At 42.5% G+C, this 23,439-nt stretch overlaps 1 protein-coding gene across 10 annotated transcripts in view; it reads left to right on the plus strand.

Moving 5' to 3' along the window:
• kif20ba (kinesin family member 20Ba) overlaps positions 1-18,436 on the plus strand; it is a 41,639-nt gene extending 23,203 nt beyond the window's left edge. The window contains exons 23-33 of one of the 10 annotated variants that reach the window (XM_045702331.2): positions 2,386-2,516; positions 2,868-3,023; positions 3,465-3,641; positions 7,491-7,643; positions 7,881-7,979; positions 9,141-9,338; positions 11,712-11,768; positions 13,476-13,583; positions 14,165-14,282; positions 15,367-15,506; positions 16,661-18,436. In XM_045702331.2, the coding sequence (XP_045558287.1) occupies positions 2,386-2,516; positions 2,868-3,023; positions 3,465-3,641; positions 7,491-7,643; positions 7,881-7,979; positions 9,141-9,338; positions 11,712-11,768; positions 13,476-13,583; positions 14,165-14,282; positions 15,367-15,506; positions 16,661-16,762 (1,439 nt within the window). In that variant the 3' untranslated portion in view covers positions 16,763-18,436. Of the gene's footprint in view, positions 1-2,385; positions 2,517-2,867; positions 3,024-3,464; positions 3,642-7,490; positions 7,644-7,880; positions 7,980-9,140; positions 9,339-11,711; positions 11,769-13,475; positions 13,587-14,164; positions 14,283-15,366; positions 15,507-16,660 lie in introns of all 10 variants that reach the window. The other 9 variants (XM_045702336.2, XM_045702332.2, XM_045702337.2 and 6 more) reach the window with 9 other exon arrangements.
• The last annotated feature ends 5,003 nt before the right edge of the window (positions 18,437-23,439 follow it).

Here is a 23,439-nt window from a genome sequence, read left to right on the forward strand (position 1 = left end):
GGCTGCGGGGACCGTGCGAGGGGGTTTATACTAACGTTACTATCTGTACTTACTGGTGCCACAGACGCTGTTTCATCCTTTCCTACACTGAAATTGCCCTTGCCTAACGATTGCGTCTGAAGCTGGGCTTGCAGCACAGCTATCCTTGCCGTAAGGCGATCGTTCTCCTGTATATTATAAGTACAACGACTGCAATTAGAAGGCATCATGTTAATGTTACTTAGCTTCGGCTGTTTGAAGTCCTGACGAACCATGTCCAGATAAAACCTCCGGGGTGAAAAATTTGAATGAAAAAAGTTGAGTGAGGGGAAAAAGTAAAAATATACGGTAATGAAAAAGTAAAAAACCGTCAGGTAGCAAAGTAAGATCGGCAACAAAACGCACAGCAGCGTAAACAAGTCTGCAAGTTGTGACCACTGTTTTATTTGAGATGACTGTACAACCATCAAGATTAATTGTCAGATCCAACAGAAGATCTCTTTGTTTCTTGGGACCTAGAACTAGCATCTCTGTTTTGTCCAAGTTTAAAAGTAAAACATTTGCCGCCATCCACTTCCTTATGTCTGAAACACAGGCTTCCAGCGAGGGCAATTTTGGGGCTTCACCATGTTTCATCGAAATGTACAGCTTGAGGTCATCACCATGAGGTAAAATATATAGTGAAAACAATAGTGGTCCTAAAATGGAACCTTGAGGGACACTGAAATGTACAGTTTATTTGTCAGAATACAAACCATCCACAGGGGGGCCAGCACAGGGGGGCCATCCACAGGGGGGCCAGCACAGAAAAAAAATGTATGCATTCACTACTGTAAGTCGCTCTGGATAAGAGCGTCTGCTAAATGACTAAAATGTAAAAATGTAAATTTTATATTTTTGTCATTTAGCAGACGCTCTTATCCAGAGCGACTTACAGTAGACTGCATACATTTTTACAACATTTTTAAATACTGGTCCCCCGTGGGAATCGAACCCACAACCTTGGCGTTGCAACTGCCATGCTCTACCAACTGAGCTACAGGGGCTACCAGAAACAAACTGATGTCTTTCTGACAGATAAGATCTAAACCAGGCCAGAACTTGTCCATGTAGACCAATTTGGGTTTCCAATCTCTCCAAAAGAATGTGGTGATCGATGGTATCAAAAGCAGCACTCAGGTCTAAGAACACGAGGACAGATGCAGAGCCTTGGTCTGACACCATTAAAAGGTAATTTACCACCTTCATGAGTGCAGTCTCAGTGCTATGATGGGGTCTGCTGCTGAAAAACATCCGCACAGCATGATGCTGCCACCACCATGCTTCACCGTAGGGATGGTACCAGGTTTCCTCCAGATGTGATGCCTGGCATTCAGGCCAAAGAGTTCAATCTTGGTTTCATCAGACCAGAGAATCTTGTTTTTCATGGTCTGAGAGTCCTTTAGGTGCTTTTTGGCAAACTCCAAGCGGGCTGTCATGGGCCTTTTACTGAGGAGTGAATTCCATCTGGCCACTATCATGAAGGCCTGATTGGTGGAGTGCTGCAGTGATGGTTGTCTTTCTGGCAGGTTCGCCCATCTCCACAGAGGAACTCTGGAGCTCTGTCAGAGTGACCACTGTCTTCTTGGGGACTTTCAATGCTGCTGAAATTGTTTGCTACCTTTCTCCAGATCTGTGCCTCGACACAATCCTGTCTCGGAGCTCTACGGACAGTTCCTTCGACCTCATGGCTTGGTTTTTGCTCTGACATGCACTGTCAACTGTGGGAACTTATATAGACAGGTGTGTGCTTCTCCAAATAATGTCCAATCAATCGAATTTACCACAGGTGGACTCCAATCAAGTTGCAGAAACATCTCAAGAATGATCAATGGAAACAGGATGAACCTGAGCTCAATTTAGAGTTTCATAGCAAAACATCTGAATACTTATGTAAATACGTTTTTTTTTTTTTTTTTTAATATATACATTTGCAAGAAAATCTAAACCTGTTTTCGGTTTGTCATTATGGGGTATTGTGTGTAGATTGATGAGGGGGGGGGAATTATTTAATCAATTTTACAATAAGGCTGTAACGTAACGAAATGCGTAAAAGGGGAAGGTGTCTGAATACTTTCCGAATGCACTGTATATATGCGTGTACATGTATTTGAAATACTCTAAATAATATTTCACCCCAGATCTAAATACTGTCGGCGCTGGGTTCGACTGAGATTGACATGGTCTTGAATGGATTGGGGCTGTTCTGACAGCTAAAGGGAGGGTGCAACTCAATATTAGGAAGGTGTTTGTATACTCAGTAAATACAAAACATTGTTCAATCAATTAAACATAGAATAGTAATTACAACTGACCATGGTGATAGTACTCAAGTGTTCTTGTTGTTTTTTGTTTTTTTTCCCCCAGAGGTGGATAAACTGAAAGGACTGTTACGCTACCAAGACAGTGGAAAAGACACTGGAGCCCTGAGAGACAGCCAATCGGACGAGGCCAAGCTAGCCATACAGGACGCAGTTCAGGCTCAAGTGACCTTGAAGGTGAACATCTCAATATGTGACTCACCACCTGGATTTGGTCTTATGTAGCAAAATTTGAAATGTGGTTTTTTTTTTTCTATTTTTTTTTTTCTTTTTTTTTTACATTGGATAAAAGTAGAGATTCAGAGCTACAAAATGGTATATCATACACTGCATTTTTGAGGAACAACAGGAAAGTAATTCTGCTTTAAAAGATGATGAAATTCACTCTCCTGTGAAGTCACTTGCGACATACGGGTCACATATGTAGTTGTTGACAGTGTGTATTTTCTCCTTTATTTTTACATTGGATTAGTCAGTACATGTACAGTAAGTGTACTTCCAAGTATAAGTAATCATGTGTGTTTCTAGCTGTGTACTGAGAAACATCAAGCTGACAGGAGGAAGTGGCTTGAAGAGAAGACTGTTCTGATCCGGCTGGCCAAGGAGGCCGAGGATAAGAGGAACCAGGAGATGAGGAAGTTTGCAGACGGCCGCAAGCGTCACGCCAAACAGCAAACCCAAGTGGTAAAACAACTTCCCCTCTGGGACCCCCAGCCGTTCCATGTATGAACTAATTCCACCGTTATCAAACCTGATTCAACTAATCATCAAGCCCTTTTACTAGGGGAATCAGGTGAGCTAGTTCAACAACATTGTGAAACGTCTGGGGATCCCCTAGGAGAGGTTTTCCTTAGAATACAGCTGCAATACCCTCTACAGACAAAGGCTGCATTTACACAGATCAGACCTTTTGCCAATAATTGGTTAAAAAGGTCAGAATTGGGCTGCCTGCCTAAGAAACCACTGTCTGTTACCCTGTAGGAAGGTCTGGTGGCCCAGCTCACTGAGATAGGGTTAAAACCTACTAAGAAACCACTGTCTGTTACCCTGTAGGAAGGTCTGGTGGCCCAGCTCACTGAGATAGGGTTAAAACCTACTAAGAAACCACTGTCTGTTACCCTGTAGGAAGGTCTGGTGGCCCAGCTCACTGAGAAGGAGCAGGACCTAGTGAAGTGGAGGAAAGAGAGGGACTCCCTGGTGACAGCTCTGGAGGTCCAGCTAACCAAACTCCTCTCCAGCATCGCAGACAAGGATGAACAGATAGCCAGTCTCCGCTGCCATGCCTCCTCTCAGCCAGCAGAGGTCAGTTCAAGCACACATGATGGACTGTTTAGTCTGTTAGGACTGTCAGACTATTTTCCTTTGGAACTATACAACTGCCCCAGTCCTAAAACCCCAGCAGAAATGGGCTTTTAATTTATCCGACTGCTGTTTATCTCCATGTCCAGCCCTTATATTAAGTGTTTTAACATTTTATTTTCAGGACAAGCAAGGCTACAAGTAGAACACATAACAATTTGACATAAACAGTTGCATTCATGTTTTTTGTGTGTGGAAAAATGTCATTAAAAAAACAAGGACCGCCAAAGCAAAAAGACCTGATAAAATGCATTTGTATTTGTATTTATTATGGATCCCCATCCGGGGGTCCAACAAAATTAAGGCAGTTGTACATTTTAAAAACATTACAAGACATTTATAACAGATTTCACAATATATTAAGTGTGTGCCCTCACTCTACTACTACATATCTATAACACCATATTCATGTGTACATGTGTGTATAGTGCATATGTTATCTTGTGTTTCTATACGTGTCTATGTTTATGTCGCATCACAGTCCCCGCTGTTCCATAAGGTGTATTTTATCTGTTTTTTAAATCTAATTTTACTGCTTTCATCTGTTACTTGGTGTGGAATAGAGTTCCATGTAGTCATGGCTCTATGTAATACTGTGCACCTCCCATAGTCTGTTGTGGACTTGGGGACTGTGAAGAGACCTCTGGTGGCATGTCTTGTGGGGTATGCATGGGTGTCTGAGCTGTGTGCTAGTAGTTTAAACAGACACCTCGGTGCATTCAGCATGTCAACACCTCTCATAAATACAAGTAGTGATGATGTCCATCTCTCCTCCACTTTGAGCCAGGACAGATTGACATGCATATTATTAGTATTAGCTCTCTGTGTACATCCAAGGGCCAGCCGTTCTGCCCTGTTCTGAACCAATTGCAGTTTTCCTAAGTCCCTCTTTGTGGCACCTGACCACACGACTGAACAGTAGTCCAGGTGTGACAAAACTAGGGCCTGTAGGACCTGCCTTGTTGATAGTGTTGTTAAGAATGTAGAGCAGCACTTTATTATGGACAGACTTCTCCCCATCTTAGCTAATGTTGTATCAATATGTTTTGACCATGACAGTTTACAATCCAGGGTAACTCCAAGCAGTTTAGTCTCCTCAACTTGCTCAATTTCCACATTATTTGTTACAAGATTTAGTTTAGGGTTTAGTGAATGATTTGTCCCAAATACAGTGCTTTTAGTTTTTGAAATAGGCTTTAATTGAAGATATGGCAAATAGGAGTGGCATTATCAGTTCTTTTTATTCAATTTAGTCACATGATTTCTCAATTTGCAATATGTTTGCCAATCGGTTGTACAGCCAGACCTATTTGCCATTCCTTTTGCCTCATCCCTCTCAACCATATCATTTTTCAATTTCTCATCAATCCACAGGGATTTAACAGTTTTTACAGTCGTTTTCTTAATGGGTGCGCGCTTATTAGTAACTAGGCTAAGCAATTTCATAAATGTGTCAAGTGCAGCGTCTAGTTGCTCGTCCTGACACACCACGGACCAACAGATATTATTCACATCAACAACATAGGAATCACTACAAAACTTATTGTATGACCTCTTATACACAATATTAGGCCCAGCTTTTGGAACTTTGGTTTTCCAAGATATGGCTACTATATGGATTTGAATACTGCTTTCAAACAAATGTCTGCAGCATTAGTAAAGATATGATCAGTACATGTTGAGGATTTCATTTCTGTGGTGTTTGTAACTACCCTGGTAGGTTGATTGATAACCTGAACCAGGTTGCAGCCACTAGTTACAGTTTGAAGCTTTCTCTTGAGTGGGCAGCCTGATGAAAGCCAGTCAATATTTAAATCATCCAGAAAGTATGCCTCTATCACATACAGTACCAGTCAAAAGTTTGGACACACCTTTTCTTTATTTTTACTATTTTCTACATTGTAGAATAATAGTGAAGACATCAAAACTATAAAATAACAGATATGGAATCATGTGTTAAACAAATCAATCATGTGTTAAACAAATCAAAATATATTTCATATTTTACATTCTTCAAAGTAGACACCCTTTGCCTTGATGACAGCTTTGCACACGCTTGGCATTCTCTCAACCAGTTTCATGAGGTAGTCACCTGGAATGCATTTCAATTAACAGGTGTGCCTTGTTAATTTGTGGAATTTCTTTCCTTTTTAATGCATTTTGAGTCAATCAGTTGTGTTGTGACAAGGTAGGTGTAGTATACAGAAGATAGCCCTATTTGGTAAAAGACCAAGTCCATATTATGGCAAGAACAGCTCAAATAAGCAAAGCGAAACGACAGTCCATCGTTACTTTAAGACATAAAGGTCACTCAATCCCGACGAGTTATGGAGTGCTGCATCAGATGACCTGGCCTCCACAATCACCCGACCTCAACCCAATTAAGATGGTTTGGTATGAGTTGAACTGCAGAGTGAAGGAAAAGCAGCCAACAAGTGCTAAGTATATGTGGGAACTCCTTCAAGACGGTGAAGCTGGTTGAGAGAATGCCAAGAGTGTGTAAAGCTGTCATCAAGGCAAAGGGTGTCTACTTTGAAGAATGTAAAATATGAAATATATTTTGGTGTGTTTAACACTTTTTTTGGTTACTACATGATGTGTTATTTCATAGTTTTGACGTCTTCACTATTATTCTACAATGTAGAAAATAGTAAAATGAAAGAAAAACCCTTTAATGAGTACGTGTGTCCAAACTTTTGACTGGTACTTTACATTATCAAGCATTTCACACATGTTATCCAGATACTGACTGTTAACACTTGTTGGTCTATAGCAGCTTCCCACCAGAATGGGCTTTAGGTGAGGCAGATGAACCTGTAGCCATATTACTTCAACAGTATTTAATATGAATGCTGTAAGTACAGAAGTTGTTTGCTCACTGGGAAATGAATGTCCGATACAGGAAGTTGGTGGCACCTTAATTGGGAAGAACGGGCTCGTGGTAATGGCTGGAGCGGAATCAGTGGAATGGTATCAAACACATGGTTTCCATGGTTTCTGTGTTGGATGCCATTCTATTCATTCCGTTCCAGCCATTATTATGAGCCGTCCTCCCCTCAGGAGCCTCCACTGAAATCCAACTAGTCAGTGACAACTGTGTGGAGTTTGTGACAGCAACTACGTGAGATTATAACAGTATTATAGACACTATGTCCTGGGATTTGTTATGATCGTCTATGTGTAGCTTGTGAGCGTCGTAAGAGCAAACATGTTACATGTGCGTGTTCGTGAGACTTTCAGCTTTTCATTGATAGCGTTCAATAGTTTGTAGCTCTAACCATTCAGACTCTACAGATGTTTTTGTAATAAAAAAAAAAGACCCGGCCCCCTTTGCGGGATCTGCCCTTGTCTCAAACACACAGATGCACAGATACAGAAGAAATAGATGAATCCAATGGTTTAATCCAGAACGCATGATGTTTAAAAGGGGTTAGAAGTCCAAGACACGCCAGCGTTACGGTTGGAATCGTTGCGTTAAGGTTGGGTGCAGGGTTCTTGGTCATTTCAATTTTAAATGATTTGTATTTTGCACTTATCCTTATTGAAAAATGTTGCACTTATTTTATGCGCGTTGAAATGCGCTCTACAAATTCATTATTTTTTATATTATTATGATCAATTGTTTTTAATTTGAAATAAAAACGGACACAAACTCTGTATAGGGGCACAGTTCACTTTCAATGACTTATTGTGGTACTGTAGCATGATAAAGAACACACCTTTGGACCATGTGGATAGATAGCATTATTGGTCCACTGTTTCCTTACCATTGTGTTCTTCCCCCTCCCCCAGAGGGACCATGGCCAGGTGGAGGTAGAGGAGCTGCAAGGCCTTCTGTCTGACAGAGACACTGAGATTCTTAACCTGAAGGAACAACTGAAAACTGCATCCAAAGCCAGCAGCGACGTCTCAGCCCCTACTAAACACAGAGAGACAGCCAATCAGGTGAGGGAGCAGTCCTCCTTCATAACAAATAAAATCGAACTTTATTGGTCTCGTGCACAGGATACAGGGTGTAAACAGTACAGTGAAATGCTTACTTGCATGCTCTCCTCAACAGTGCAGTACACATTATCCAAAAATATGAATATAAAAATATAACTTATTTATTCAATCCCCTATCCGTATGTTGTATGTTGGTTTTGTTAATACAATGGATTTTGTTCATGATATCTCTCACAGACTAAAGCAGAGGAGTGCCTTCCCAAAGTCCGTGACAGGACTCTCCATGACAACGGTCAACTAGTACACGGCGTAAAGGCGTTGAAGAGGACCAGTCAGGTGATCTCTCTAGACATCCGGGTTTCCTCCTGCAATGTTCCAATCTTCTGGCTTAACACGTCTGTACGTAACAAAACGTCAGTTTGGCATCGAGGAAGTACGTCACTGCCTTATCCGCCTGATGCCCCCCGTCCCCCTAAAACCACTGCAAAGGTTTAGCCTGCAAACCTTGGTTTGGAGTTGCGACGTTCTGGCATGTCTGCCTCGTGGTTTGTTGGGAGTCACTGCTGTTGCCTAGGGGTCGGGTTTCCAAGGCTAGGTTCTCATCTGCATAATCTTATGTCAGTTGGCGCCACGTCCGTCTGCTCTGATGGAAGTTTACGAATGGAACCAAGGTTATGTGAGCTATTGAATCAATCCAATATGGTTCCCTTCGTGCGTCAGGAGACACTCCGACTAAGGATTTTTTTGTTATAAAAACATGAATTACTGCAGAAACAATAGACAGTGGGGAGAGAGCCTCATTCTAGTCCACACTCATTTTTGCAGTGAGTAAAAAAACATTTTTTTAGCAGATCTAATTATTTTGTCAGGTAAAAATGTATTTGAACTGGCATTTCACAATGTTTTAGGCTTTAAAGTTGTGATTGACAATTTTGTCATGGTTTTAGGTCAATTTTAAGCACTACTGAACGAAGAGCCATTTGAGAGCCGAGCCAAATGAACGACTCTTTTATGTGAGTGGAGCTAAATGATCCGTCTCACTGAAAGACTCGGAATGCCCATCACTAGTTCCATAGCTACGGTAGTCAAGGGGGAGCGCAGTGGTTTAAGAGCTATTTTCACATAAATTAATTAAGAAAATCTTGTTTTTTAAAGATGAGTTCCACGATGTGCATCCCTGATGGCTCCTGGCAACGTGTGTCGCGTTAGAATGACATCATCTGTCAGAACATCATGCTGTATTGTTCCTAATGACTAGACGCTCCTGTAGGTTAACCCAACTGACTAGACGCTCCTGTAGGTTAACCCAACTGACTAGACGCTCCTGTAGGTTAACCCAACTGACTAGACGCTCCTGTAGGTTAACCCAACTGACTAGACGCTCCTGTAGGTTAACCCAACTGACTAGACGCTCCTGTAGGTTAACCCAACTGACTAGACGCTCCTGTAGGTTAACTCACCCTCACTGTCATACTGTGTACCCCTGTCTGTCTGTAGGGGTCTGGGGGCGACCCATCGGTGCTCGACTCCTCAGAGATCTCCACAGAAGGAGGCAGGACCAGCCGCTTCCCCAAGCCTGAGCTTGAGATCTCCTTCAGCCCGCTGCAGCCCAACAGGATGGTCCTGAAACGCCAGGGAGAGGCTGTGGTCAACGTCAAAATCACCCGCAAGAGGAAGAGCGCTGAGATTGACAAGGTAGACAGTGTTAACTTGCAGTGAGGGATGTACTGTAGGTTCAGTCCAGGGTACAACTGTGTGGTCCTACTGCCACTGCAGACCCTGTCCATCTTACCATTCAGCTGGTGGTCTCTCTCCTGTCAGTCATCTTAAATACATTTTACAGAGAGAGCATTAGTACTGCAACAGTTCTGTTATCCCATGTCCAAAGTCAGGAGTCACCCACCTAACTAATTGCAATGGCATAAGAAACCATGCAAGAAGCAAAATGTTTAAATAGCCTCAGATAAGCCATAATGAAGTGTTAATTAGGTTCATCTGAAGAGCAAGCTGTTCAACATATTGATAGTTTACTGTTCCATCTTACATTATGCATTGAAATGAAAGGCTTGTGCTTCTTTTTCTGAGTTTCCTATTACATGTGGTGTGATCTAACACACGCATGGTTGTTGTGTGAAAATAATGAGTCGATGTAGTGTAGGGTCTCTGCTGCAGCGGCGTAGGAGGTGGGTCTCTGCTGCAGCGGCGTAGGAGGTGGGTCTCTGCTGCAGCGGCGTAGGAGGTGGGTCTCTGCTGCAGCGGCGTAGGAGGTGGGTCTCTGCTGCAGCGGCGTAGGAGGTGGGTCTCTGCTGCAGCGGCGTAGGAGGTGGGTCTCTGCTGCAGCGGCGTAGGAGGTGGGTCTCTGCTGCAGCGGCGTTGGAGGTGGGTCTCTGCTGCAGCGGCGTTGGAGGTGGGTCTCTGCTGCAGCGGCGTAGGAGGTGGGTCTCTGCTGCAGCGGCGTAGGAGGTGGGTCTCTGCTGCAGCGGCGTAGGAGGTGGGTCTCTGCTGCAGCGGCGTAGGAGGTGGATCTCTGCTGCAGCGGCGGCGTAGGAGGTGGGTCTCTGCTGCAGCGGAGTAGGAGGTGGGTGTCCCAGAGGGGGGAGGAGAGAGGAGAGAGGGGAGGAGTGAATCTCCATTGTATTTACTTGATTCCTCTTTCTAAGAAGTTCTGAGGGGAGGAACCTCAGATCTTTTGGTCCAATGTGCTTTGAGATGAGGAAACAAGTGAGGTTCACCCGAGGACTTGGGAAAGGTGTGTGTCTGTGTGAGAGAGACGCACGCTGACGGCAGAGAGGGGGTTGGTCCACTGCCTTTAAACATGGCCTGTACTTCAAAATATATATATATTTTAACCTTTATTTACTCAAATTAGGCAAGTCGGTTAAGAACAAATTCTTATTTACAATGACGGCCTAGGAACAGTGGGTTAACTGCCTTGTTCAGGGGCAGAACGACAGATTTGTACCTTGTCAGCTTGGGGATTTGAACTAACAACCTTTCGGTTACTGGCCCAACGCTCTAACCACTAGGCTACCTGCTGCCCTTAGTTAACAACATGGTAACTAGCCACCACCCGCCAACCCCTCTTTTACACTACTGCTACTCTCTGTTCATCATATATGCCTAGTCACTTTAACCATATCTACATGTACATACTACCTCAATCAGCCTGACTAACCGGTGTCTGTATATAGCCTTGCTACTCTTATTTTCAAATGTCTTTTTACTGTTGTTTTATTTCTTTACTTACCTACACACACACACACACACACGCATACATTTTTTTTCGCACTATTGGTTAGAGCCTGTAAGTAAGCATTTCACTGTAAGGTCTACACCTGTTGTATTCAGCGCACGTGACAAATAAACTTTGATTTGATTTAAAGCCCACACAACACAGCGGGGGAGTCTTTGGGAGCTCTGATGTTCCTAGTCCAATCTTTAGTGTTTCTCAGCCATTCTGTTATCTGATGGGACTCAAAAACAACTCTTTCGCTGAGGTCTGTGTGTCTGACTCCCCACTGCCAGGAATAAAATGCCAAGCATTTTGTTGAACACGAGATATGAAGAAAGATATGTTGAGAGATGACGACAAGGGAAAGTCGAGTTCAATTTAAAATATTTTTCACAATGATTTCTATTTAATAATAAACGTTTTATTTAATTCATTATGTGGGTATTATCAGCTTTCTCTCTGCCTTCAGTGATCCAGGTGTAAAAAAAACAGCCATTAAATCTTTTAGACGGTTAATTATTTTATATAAGGTTCACAACAAACACATAAACAGGGCAATGGTTTTAGTATTAAAGATAAATGCATTTGAAGCACCAGAAGTTGAAGCATCTAAACTTTAAAATGTGTTCTTGAAGTATTTATCTTCACATTATGACACGCCCTTGTAGCCTTTTAGTCCTGATGTAATTCACGTGTCAATATAATATCAGTGTCAAATCTTCTAGGTGTCTTTGTGGTTTGTTAGTTACCTGGTACATGGTTGACACAGAGCCCTCGCTGTATTCGACTCAGGTTATTCTTGCTAACTTTATAACAAACCTCTTTCTTTTTTTAAGAAGAGCGGATGGCGCAGTCCAGCTAAAAGGAGAGCAACGCATGAACTCCCATCTCAGGTACCGCTCCCCTCTTCATGCCTGTTACCCCATCCATTGCCATCCCTCTCAAGTGTTCTATTGCTTTGGTCGGTAATACCTCGGTTGGCGTGATGGCAAAGCTATGGAAGTCCTCTGAGACGATATGGAATGGGTGTGATTTAAAATGACAGGGGTTGTTTCAGCGTTGGCTATTTCCTGCTGTTCAGCGGTCATTTCTATAAATAATATATACCCATTGATTATTGAAGATTATTAACTGGGTGGTACCAGCCCTGAATGCTGATTGGCTGACAGCTGTGGTATATCAGACCGTATATGACGCGTATGACAAAACATTTATTTTTACTGCTCTAATTACGTTGGTAACCAGTTTATAATAGCAATACGGCATCTCAGGGGTTTGTGGTATATGGCCAATATACCACGGCTAAGGGCTGTATCCAGGCACTCCGCGTTGCGTCGTGGTTAAGAACAGCCCTTAGCCGTGATATATTGGCCATATACCACACCCCCTCGTGCCTTATTGCTTAAATATAACATATAAAATACAGAAACACAAAGTCCAGAAGTTTGAAACATGTTTAATGATTAATACAGCATCCTATTTAAAAGCAAAATGCAGAGTTGGACAGATGTTACCAATAAGTTATTGAAGATGCTTTTATTTTGGAGTACACATTTAGATGAGGGTTTCTTTTGCCGTGAGCTGAACATTTCAAACTAGATGTGTCAGGGATGGCCTACACTGGAGCTGTGAAACATACATTGTTAATCCACATCAATCATTTTGGAAACCTACTGATTTATTCAACCTGAAATTACATGGGACTCTTAAAATGTAAATTGATCTCTCAATGTCTATCCATTCATAAAACTAAATCCTCACCATGGAGTTTTAATTTCTCTCCCTGGTCTCCTCTCTCTCTCCCTGGTCTCCTCTCTCTCTCCCTGGTCTCCTCTCTCTCTCCCTGGTCTCCTCTCTCTCTCCCCGGTCTCGTAAGTCTCATCTCTCTCTCCCTGGTCTCCTCTCTCCCTGGTCTCCTAAGTCTCATCTCTCTCTCCCTGGTCTCCTCTCTCCCCGGTCTCCTAAGTCTCATCTCTCTCTCCCCGGTCTCCTAAGTCTCATCTCTTTCTCGCCGGTCTCCTCTCTCCCTGGTCTCCTAAGTCTCATCTCTCTCTCCCTGGTCTCCTCTCTCCCTGGTCTCCTAACTCTCATCTCTCTCTCCCCGGTCTCCTAAGTCTCATCTCTTTCTCGCCGGTCTCCTCTCTCCCTGGTCTCCTAAGTCTCATCTCTCTCTCCATGGTCTCCTAACTCTCATCTCTCTCTCCCTTGTCTCCTAAGTCTCATCTCTCTCTCCCTGGTCTCCTCTCTCCCTGGTCTCCTTTCTCCCTGGTCTCCTAAGTCTCATCTCTCTCTCCCTGGTCTCCTCTCTCCCTGGTCTCCTAAGTCTCATCTCTCTCTCCCTGGTCTCCTAAGTCTCATCTCTCTCTCCCTGGTCTCCTCTCTCCCTGGTCTCCTAAGTCTCATCTCTCTCTCCCTGGTCTCCTCTCTCCCTGGTCTCCTCTCTCCCTGGTCTCCTAAGTCTCATCTCTCTCTCCCTGGTCTCCTCTCTCCCTGGTCTCCTAAGTCTCATCTCTCTCTCCCTGGTCTCCTCTCTCCCTGGTCTCCTCTCTCCCTGGTCTCCTAAGTCTCATCTCTCTCTCCCTGGTCTCCTCTCTCCCCAGTCTCCTAACTCTCATCTCTGCGCTGGTGTTTCTCAGGATGCGGTGCACAAGGAGAACCATAGAAACCCCAGAACCAGACTGGCTCCTAAACTGGCTGTGCATCAAGAGGTGGTGAGACACGCAGCTTTTATGTTTGAACAGATACAAACATGACTTTGTCCCCCTGTCAATAAAACTGTTAAACAGTAGGGGAGACACAGAGGCTGATGATAATGGACTGAAGTCTGGCCTGTAGGGCATCATCATGTGGATGTGTCACCTCGTCACAGCCTTGCCTGTTTGTGTGGGTGGGGACATTATGTGTACATTATATACATCAGTGTACATTATGATGACAGCGTTAACAATGTACGTTGTGTCAATGTGTTTCTATGTGTCGATTCTATGTGTTTATGTGGAAGCTCTGTCAGATTTCCCCTCGAGGATAATAAAGTATAGCATCTCACCTTTAGTCTTTATATTACTTATTGGTTTACTTTGGGTCTCCTGAGTGGTGCAGCGGTCTAAGGCACTGCATCTCAGTGCTAGAGGCGTCACTACAGACACCTTGGTTCGAATCCAGGCTGTATCACAACCGGCTGTGATTGGTTTGGCCGGGGTAGGCCGTCATTGTAAATAAGAATTAGTTCTTAACTGACTTTTCTAGTTAAATAAATCAAAAGATGACATGGTTTCTCCTCCATCTATAGCCATCTCCGGCCAGGGGCAGTAAAGACCCGGGATCCATAAGGCCCCAGGACTCCCAGTCCAGCTTGCATAGCAGGAAAGAAGGAACGATGCAGAAGATCGGAGTCTTCGGTAGCAAGGGTAAGAGTTGACACTAACAGTAGCACGGAATGGCTTGGTGCAACTCTGCACTGACAGCATGACCGTCTATCCCACACAGAACAGCACTGCGGAGTATAGAGCACCGAGCACAGACTATATGATCAGCATCATCATCATCAGACCAAAGAGCCAGAAACTGAAACCACACTGGAGTCAAAGTAACATCTTCAGTGGAACAAAACGCACCTTAATGGTCAAGTTCAATATAACCTGCCACAATCCCTCTCGGTCCAGAACTAGTCCATGGATGCTGTCCGGTCTCTCAGTCCACAGTTAGTCCATGGATGCTGCCTGGTTTCTCTCAGTCCAGAACTAGTCCATGGATGCTGCCTGGTCTCTCTCAGTCCAGAACTAGTCCATGGATGCTGCCTGGTCTCTCTCGGTCCAGAACTAGTCCATGGATGCTGTCCGGTCTCTCAGTCCACAGTTAGTCCATGGATGCTGTCCGGTCTCTCAGTCCACAGTTAGTCCATGGATGCTGCCTGGTTTCTCTCAGTCCAGAACTAGTCCATGGATGCTGCCTGGTCTCTCTCAGTCCAGAACTAGTCCATGGATGCTGCCTGGTCTCTCTCAGTCCAGAACTAGTCCATGGATGCTGTCCGGTCTCTCAGTCCACAGTTAGTCCATGGATGCTGCCTGGTTTCTTTCAGTCCAGAACTAGTCCATGGATGCTCCCTGGTCTCTCTCATTCCACAGTTAGTCCATGGATGCTGCCTGGTTTCTTTCAGTCCAGAACTAGTCCATGGATGCTCCCTGGTCTCTCTCATTCCACAGCTAGTCCATGGATGCTCCCTGGTCTCTCTCATTCCACAGCTAGTCCATGGATGCTGCCACCGGGGCAGTTTTCTGTAGCCTGGTCCCAGATCTGTTTGTTCTTTTTCCTACTCCATTGTCCTTGTCAAGAATTTCAATTCCATAAGGAGTTGACGAGTGCTGAAACAGACTGGCACCCAGGCTAGTTTTTTTTCTGGCCTACAGTAATGGCTTGCTCTGGCTTTAACTTTTTATTGGCCTATGCTGCTCAGCTTTTTAAAAGCCCTTACGTCCCTCTTTCTCTCTGCAGCTAAAAAGATAATGGGATTGGTGAGCGGGAAATCCCCTGAGACGGAAAGGGGGTCGTCCATGAGCGTTAGACCCATGAAGTCCAAGTGGAAGCTGTACAGACCAGAGATCTCCTCCCTGATAGACTTCTCCTCCCACCCGGTGAGAACCCACAGCCAGCTGCACATCCCTTTGATTAGGCCTGGGCAATATGGCCAAAGTATGTCACAATATTTGTCTTATTGTTGATGGTATAGCTGTATTTAATGTTTCTGAATAATACAAGTTTTAAATATGTTTTATGAGTAGCAGGGGTTGGAACCGGTTCAGGGAACAGAACACCGGAAAATAATGACATTTTTCAAGGAACAGAAACGGAACCGGAATGAAAGTGATCCATTGTATTCCGGAACAGAACCGTTATTTTAAAAGCATGGGAACCAGCTAATAACGTTCTTTTAGGTTACGGGCATTTTTCTATAGTTGCATCTTGCGCCATAGGCTACACTTGTCTCTCCATCATGCATGTAAACAACTAGCTTGCCTGCTCTATCCACACTGATTGGTGAAGTCATTTAATTAACTAAATGTAAACAACTGTCGATTTTTCACAGGTTAATAAAAAAAGGAACAGAATGGAACAATATACACCTGTACTTTTTTGGGGGTTCGAACCGGTTCAGAACTTTATTTTGCCGATTGGAACAGTGGAACGGAATTTAAAAAATAACGGTTCTGTTCAGAACAAAACGATCAGTTCCAACCCCTGATGAGTAGTGCAGGACCCTAGGATGGCTCCAAATAAATTCTACATGGTTTTAATGGGCTTTCTCTCTTCTGATTGGTTTATACTCAACCAAAACTGACAGTGAAGTAGTCCAATTAGTATAACTTATTTATGCAATATTGTATCAAGAAGTCATTATAGACGGTATTGTAAAAACCCATACCTGTATGCGGGTCCATCCGTATGATATATGGCCCAGCCCTACATCTGATTACTACAAACAGGAAATATATATGATTGGTAGGCCTGCTCTAGACCCGGGACAAAAGAGCTATTGGGATAGAAGCTCTTCATTTTTTTTATTTATTCATCAGCAAACTTGTTGATACATTTTAGGGGGGGGTATGTTGTTTATCACAGATGTGTACCCAAATAAAAAGGTATGCACGAAGGCAAACCTAGAGGCTCAGGTCCTACGCTGCTCAGCCCTGCCCTGTGGATAGTGATTCCCATTCATTTGAGGTTGATATGGTGGGTGTCATGTAAGAGGTACTTGTTGATTAACTTTGGTTGTAAACCTCTGTCTCAGATCATCAGTGGAGTTCCAGACGAGAAAGAGAGTGACCATCTCATCGTCAAGAGAGAACTCCGGACTGAAGTCAAAGACGCTGCTCTTAATGGTACAGGGTAATGAATGAATTGATTTTTTAATGAAGGACATCTTGAGGTTTCCAGAAGTCGTGTATTTTCTGAAATCACTTCCTCTTAGCTGCCTGTTTTCTTTCATATAGTCTTCATTTAGCACTTCATTCTATTTTATTTCTACGTATTTAACGTTGCACATATGATTATTTCTCTCCATTGTGTGCTATGTATAATATGATTTAACAGAATATAATCAAGTATTTTTATTCTCAGTCCAGAACATCATCGTGGTAATGCAGTAATCTGAAGATTTAGTATAGTACTTTATAAAAACACAGTATAGTACTTTACTGTGATCATCTCAACGATGTTCATGTAAAAACACAGTATATTACTTTACTGTGATCATCTCAACGATGTTCATGTAAAAACACAGAGTACTTTACTGTGATCATCTCAATGATATTCATGTAAAAACACAGTATAGTACTTTATTGTGATCATCTCAACAATGTTCATGTAAAAACACAGTATAGTACTTTTATAAAAACACAGTATAATACTTTACTGTGATCATCTCAATGATGTTCATGTAAAAACACAATATAGTACTTTTAAAAAAAAGTTTAAAAAAAGATCTGTATGCTGATGACACAATTATTCATTTATGCGTATCTAATATTCAGAAGGCTTTTCAGGACTTACAGTACAGACTTACAGGCTTTTGATGTTATTCAAAGGCAGCTTTTCCAATTGAAACTTAATGCAAGGAAAACAAAATGTATGGTTTTCTCTTCCCTGAAAGTAAACAGATGGAGTCACTTGCAGATTTTAACTATAAAATTCCAGCAAATTGATAGGGTCATCTCCTATAAGTATCTTGGGATTTAGTAAAGTACTTTATTGGGATCATCACAACAATGTTCATGTAAAAAAACACTAGTTTATTTTTGTGGAGCAGAATGAATATCTCACTAGGGACAACCACTACCAAGTCCTATTTGTGTTGATAATGCATGGTGTAACATAGATATAGGGCCCTATTCAATCAGCTCTGCTACTCAGCGTAGTATCTGGGATAAGACGGAACACCATCACAAGCTGCTCTTTTGGTTTAACTCAGGAAACCTTCTTTTATTTACTAAATGAATCTAAATGTTTTTCCCAGTCTCCTTTTCAATACCACTGCTAACATATACCAAGGTGGTTTAATAAAACAGGTACTATTCCTTTGTAATACTGTACTGCTAACATATACCAAGGTGGTTGAAGAAAACACTACTATTCCTTTAATAGTAAAACACTACTATTCCTTTGTAATACTGTACTGCTATCATATACCAAGGTGGTTGAAGAAAACACTACTATTCCTTTGTAATACTGTACTGCTAACATATACCAAGGTGGTTTAATAAAACACTACTATTCCTTTGTAATACTGTACTGCTAACATATACCAAGGTGGTTTAATAAAACACTACTATTCCTTTGTAATACTGTACTGCTAACATATACCCAGGTGGTTTAATAAAACACTACTATTCCTTTGTAATACTGTACTGCTAACATATACCCAGGTGGTTTAATAAAACACTACTATTCCTTTGTAATACTGTACTGCTAACATATACCAAGGTGGTTTAATAAAACACTACTATTCCTTTGTAATACTGTACTGCTAACATATACCCAAGTGGTTTAATAAAACACTATAACCTGGTTGAGTCATCCATTGTTTAAGTTTTGTGCATACAAACCCTTGCCTACTAAAATCTAACTTTCTAGTTTGCTGAATTATTGCAGTGAATGAGGCTAGCTACAGTAACTAAGTATATACCCAGTGGTGTAAAGTACTTAAGTAAAAATACTTTAAAGTACTACTTAAGTAGTTATGGGTATCTTTAATTTACTATTTATATTTTTGACAACTTACTTCACTACATTCCTAAATAAATAATGTATGTATTACTCCATACATTTCCCCTGACACCTAAAAGTACTTATTACATTTTGAATGCTTAGCAGGACAGGAAAATTCACGCACTTATCAAGAGAGCATCCCTGGTCATCCCTACTGCCTCTGATCTGGAGGACTCACTAAACAGAGAACATCCCTGGTCATCTAAACAGAGAACATCCCTGGTCATCCCTACTGCCTCTGATCTGGTAGACTCACTAAACACATGCACTGAGTTTTGCCCCTGGCTATCCGTAAAGAAAAAGTTTTCCGTCTGGTTTACTTAATATAAGGAATTTGAAATTATTTTTACTTTTAATACTTAAATATATTTTAGCTATTGCATTTACTTTTGATACTTAAGTTATTTAAAACCAAATATTTTATTGAAGTAGAATTGTACTGGGTGACTTTTACTGGGAGTCATTTTCTATGAAGGTATCTTTACTTTTACTCAAGTATGACCATTGGGTACTTTTTCCTCCACTTTATTGCATCCAAACCACTCCAAGTATTGTGACCATCTGTTTGTGTACTCTGAAATCAGCTCAGCAGTCACTGTTTTGGGCCATAATGGATGTTGCTTTTTTTGTTGTTGTTATTCATAGAATATTTAAATTGCATCCGAATACGCTAAATGATGAAGTGACACATCAAGACAAGGCAGCTGCCGGGCTGGCAGTATTGAAAAGGTTTTGTTCTGGGACGGATGTCGCAGTTATGGCTGTTCATCCAGCATGCACAGGGGGGTTCTTGTGCTTTTTCTTTCTCTGCAAAGCTGTAAATGTGTGTAAGTGATATAATGAGCCAGATTCTCATTCACAGCACAATCATGTTCTTCACTATGTTTTGAAATGAGATAGCTATGAGGAAGATAATCATTTGGCAGAGTTCTGGGTTTGGCAGTTGGTATCAGCTCAGACCCAGAGATAGGCCTTATAGTCAGCTAATTGTATATTACAGCACCATCGAATCCAGCTAAAAGATTTTCACAGTGCGTAGTGCTTCGTGAACCAGGAGAGAAGGAAAGGAGCCTTCATCCAAAGGCCTCATCAGGAAACTTTTGGTATTTGATTAGGATCCCCATTAGCTGTTGCAAAAGCAGCAGCTAATCTTCCTGTGGTCCACACAAAACATGAAATAATACAGAACATTAATAAACAAGAACAGCTCAAAGACAGAACTACATCAATTGAAATACATGTAAAACATTTTTTTTAAAGGCACACGTAGCCTACATATCAATACCAATACATACAAACATAGTATCTGGGTCAAATAGGGGAGAGGCGTTGTGCCGTGAGGTGTTGCTCTATTTATGTTTTTGAAACCAGGTTTGCTGTTCACTTGAGCAATATGAGATGGAACGGAGTTCCATGCAATAATGGCTCTATATAATATTGTATGCTTTCTTGAATATGTTCTGGATTTGGAGACTGTAAAAGAAAAAGACCCCTGGTGGCATGTCTGGTGGGGTAAGTGTGTGTGTCAGAGCTGTGTGTAAATTCACTATATAAACAATTTCAGATTTATCACATTCGTGTTTCTAATAAAAACAAGAAGTGATGCAGTCAGTCTCTCAACTCTTAGCCAAGCGAGACTGGCATGAATAGTATTTATATCAGCCCTCTGATTATGGTTTATCTTGCATTTTACAGAGATTGAGCTTTCAGAAGTTTTGACGGCACTCAAATCTATTGATATTAAGAAAGTGTCTGGTCTGGATGAATTAAACCCTTATTTTCTAAGAATTGGCACAGCGATCATTGCTGCCCCTCACTCATATATTAAACCTTTCATTGGCGAGTAATACCATTCCAAAAGTCTGGAAAGCAGCCTACGTCACGCCTTTACATAAGTGTGGAGATCCGTCCCAGTTGGACAACTACTGTCCCATATCTAAACTGTCTGCACTGGCAAAAGGTTTGGAAAACCTGGTGGACTCGCAGTTGAAAGACTTTCTTTATAATAACTCCGTTTTATCTCGATTTTAGAGCCAAGCATAGTACAATTACTGCAATAAGTAAGGTTATAGGTGATATTCTAGATGCTTAGGACAAGAAAAATCACTGTGTTTCACTTTTTATTGACTTATCGAAGGCCTTTGACACTGTTGACCATGCTCTGTGGTTGTATAGACTAAAAAAGGTTGGTTTAAGTGTTGATGCATAGGATTGGTTCCAAAACTGCCTTTCTGACAGAACACAGTGTGTAGCTCAGGAGGATATGGAATCTGAGTTTACAAGGCTTAGAAAGAGTTCCCCAGGGCTCAATTTTAGGTCTGATCATTTTTACACTGTATGTAAATGATTTAGGGAAGACTATTGACTCTGCAAATCTCCATCTGTATGCTGATGACGCAATTATTTATATATGCGTATCGAATATTGAGAAGGCTTTTCAAGACTTACATTTGGCTTTTGATGTTATTCAACGGCAGCCTTTCAAATTGAAACTTGTGTTTAATGCAAGGAAAACAAAATGTATGGTTTAAAAGAAAACCGATGGAGTCACTTGCAGATTTTATCTATAAAATGCCAGAAAATTAATAGGCTCACCTCCTATAAGTATCTTGGGATTTGGTAAGATGAAAATATTAATTTTAAACAGCACATTTATAACTGAAATTGGGTTTCTATTTTAGTAACAAATCTTGCTTTTCAATGTTAGTCAGAAAGGAACATGTTCAAGGCACTTTTGTGTACAACGCATTGATGGGACAACTCCCTTTGTATCTCTGTTCTTTACTGACCAGATCAGTCACTCACTGCTGTCCTTGTCTGTTCTTAAGGCTAGAACTGAGATAGGGAAACAATCATTTTCCCATAATGCCCCTTCATCCAGGAACATGTTTCAAAAGATATTAACGTTAGGGGAGTTGGTGTCCTTGCCTGTTTTTAAGACTCTGATCGACAACACTGTTTGTGACAGCTGCAGTTTCTAATCTTCAATTGTATCTGTAACTTGTGACACTTTGTCTTTTGTGTGTATTTTGTATTTTCTGTAATATTTTCTGTACACGCTGCTATTTCCCTGTTTTGCCTTCTGGCCAGGTCGCCCTCACAAAAGACTGTTTTAACCTTAATGGCTATTACATGGTTAAATAAAGGTTTAAAAAAAGTAATGAAGAGCAAAACTTGCCGCTCTGTTCTGGGCCAGCTGGGGCTTAACTAGGTCTTTCCTTGCAGCACTGGACCATATGACTGGAAAATAATCAAGATTAGACAAAACTGGAGCCTGCAGAACTTGCTTTTTGGAATGTGGTGTCAAAAAAAGCAGCGTAACTCTTTATTACGGACAGACCTCTCCCCATCTTTACAACCATTGCATCCATATGTTTTGACAATGACAGATTACAATCTAAGGTAATGCCAAGTAATTTAGTCTCCTCAACTTGTTCAACAGCCACACCATTCATTACCAGATTCAGCTGAGGTCTTGCACTTAGGGAATGATTTGTACTGCAACTCTTTGTTTAAGGGTTTCAGTGACTTCATTAGCAGTGGTTGCTGATGCGTATATTGTTGAATCATCAGTATACATGGACACATGCTTTGTTTAATGCCAGTGGCCTGGAGCCTCCGGCGACGCTACTCAGCCCGGAGCCTCCGGCGACGCTACTCAGCCCGGAGCCTCCGGCGACGCTACTCAGCCCGGAGCCTCCGGCGACGCTACTCAGCCCGGAGCCTCCGGCGACGCTACTCAGCCCGGAGCCTCCGGCGACGCTACTCAGCCCGGAGCCTCCGGCGACGCTACTCAGCCCTGAGCCTCCGGCGACGCTCCTCAGCCCGGAGCCTCCGGCGACGCTCCTCAGCCCGGAGCCTTCGGCGACGCCTCTCAGCCCGGAGTCTTCGGCGACGCCTCTCAGTCCGGAGCCTTCGGCGGTGATCTGCAGCCCAGAGCCTTCAGCGGTGGTCTGCAGCCCAGAGCCTTCAGCGGTGGTCTGCAGCCCAGAGCCTTCAGCGGTGGTCTGCAACCCAGAGCCTTCAGCGGTGGTCGGCAGCGCAGAACCTCTGGTAATGATCCACAGGTCAGGGTTCCAGAAGCAGAGGGATCTGCGGGCAGAACGGGGGCTACGCCCGGAGCCACCTCCGGAGCTGGAGGATTGGCGGAAGGTCTGGGTGTAGCGCAGGAGCACCCTCCCTTCCCTCCCTTTTTGTTTAGGGTTGTTTTTGTGGGTTTTTGGTTTGGTGTGCAGTCGAGGTCAGCACCTTCGGGGGGGGGGGGGGGGGTGGTACTGTCACGTCCTGACCAGTGAAAGAGGTAATTTGCCATAGTAGTATGGTCAGGGCGTGGTAGGAGGATTTGTTTTGTATGTATTTTGGGTTTTCTGTTTCTATGTGGGTTTGTTCTAGTTGTCTATTTCTATGTGTTGGTTTTCATGATCGGACGGATATGGTTTCCAATCAGAGGCAGGTGTCTTTCGTTGTCTCTGATTGGAAGCCATACTTAGGCAGCCTGTTTTTACTTTGGGGTTGTGGGTAGTTGTTTTCCGTTCTAGTCTAAGTACCTGACGGGACTGTGTTGGTCGTTTTGTTATTTTGTCAAGTGTCATCATTAAAGGAAAAGAATGAGCACTATCCACACTGTGTCTTGGTCTCCATTTCACGACCCCTGTGACACCCACAATCTTCTTATTATCAACCAATCATCAGTCAGTTATTCTTTCAACCAATCATCAGTCATTTGTGTCAGTGCAGTACATTTTGAGTGCCCTTCTCTATAAGCATGCTGAAAGTCTGTTGTTAATTTGTTTACAGTGAAAT

Source organism: Salmo salar, chromosome 19 (assembly GCF_965601325.2).
Source record: "Salmo salar chromosome 19, fSalSal1, whole genome shotgun sequence".
In the NCBI taxonomy this organism is placed as follows: Eukaryota; Metazoa; Chordata; class Actinopteri; order Salmoniformes; family Salmonidae; genus Salmo; species Salmo salar.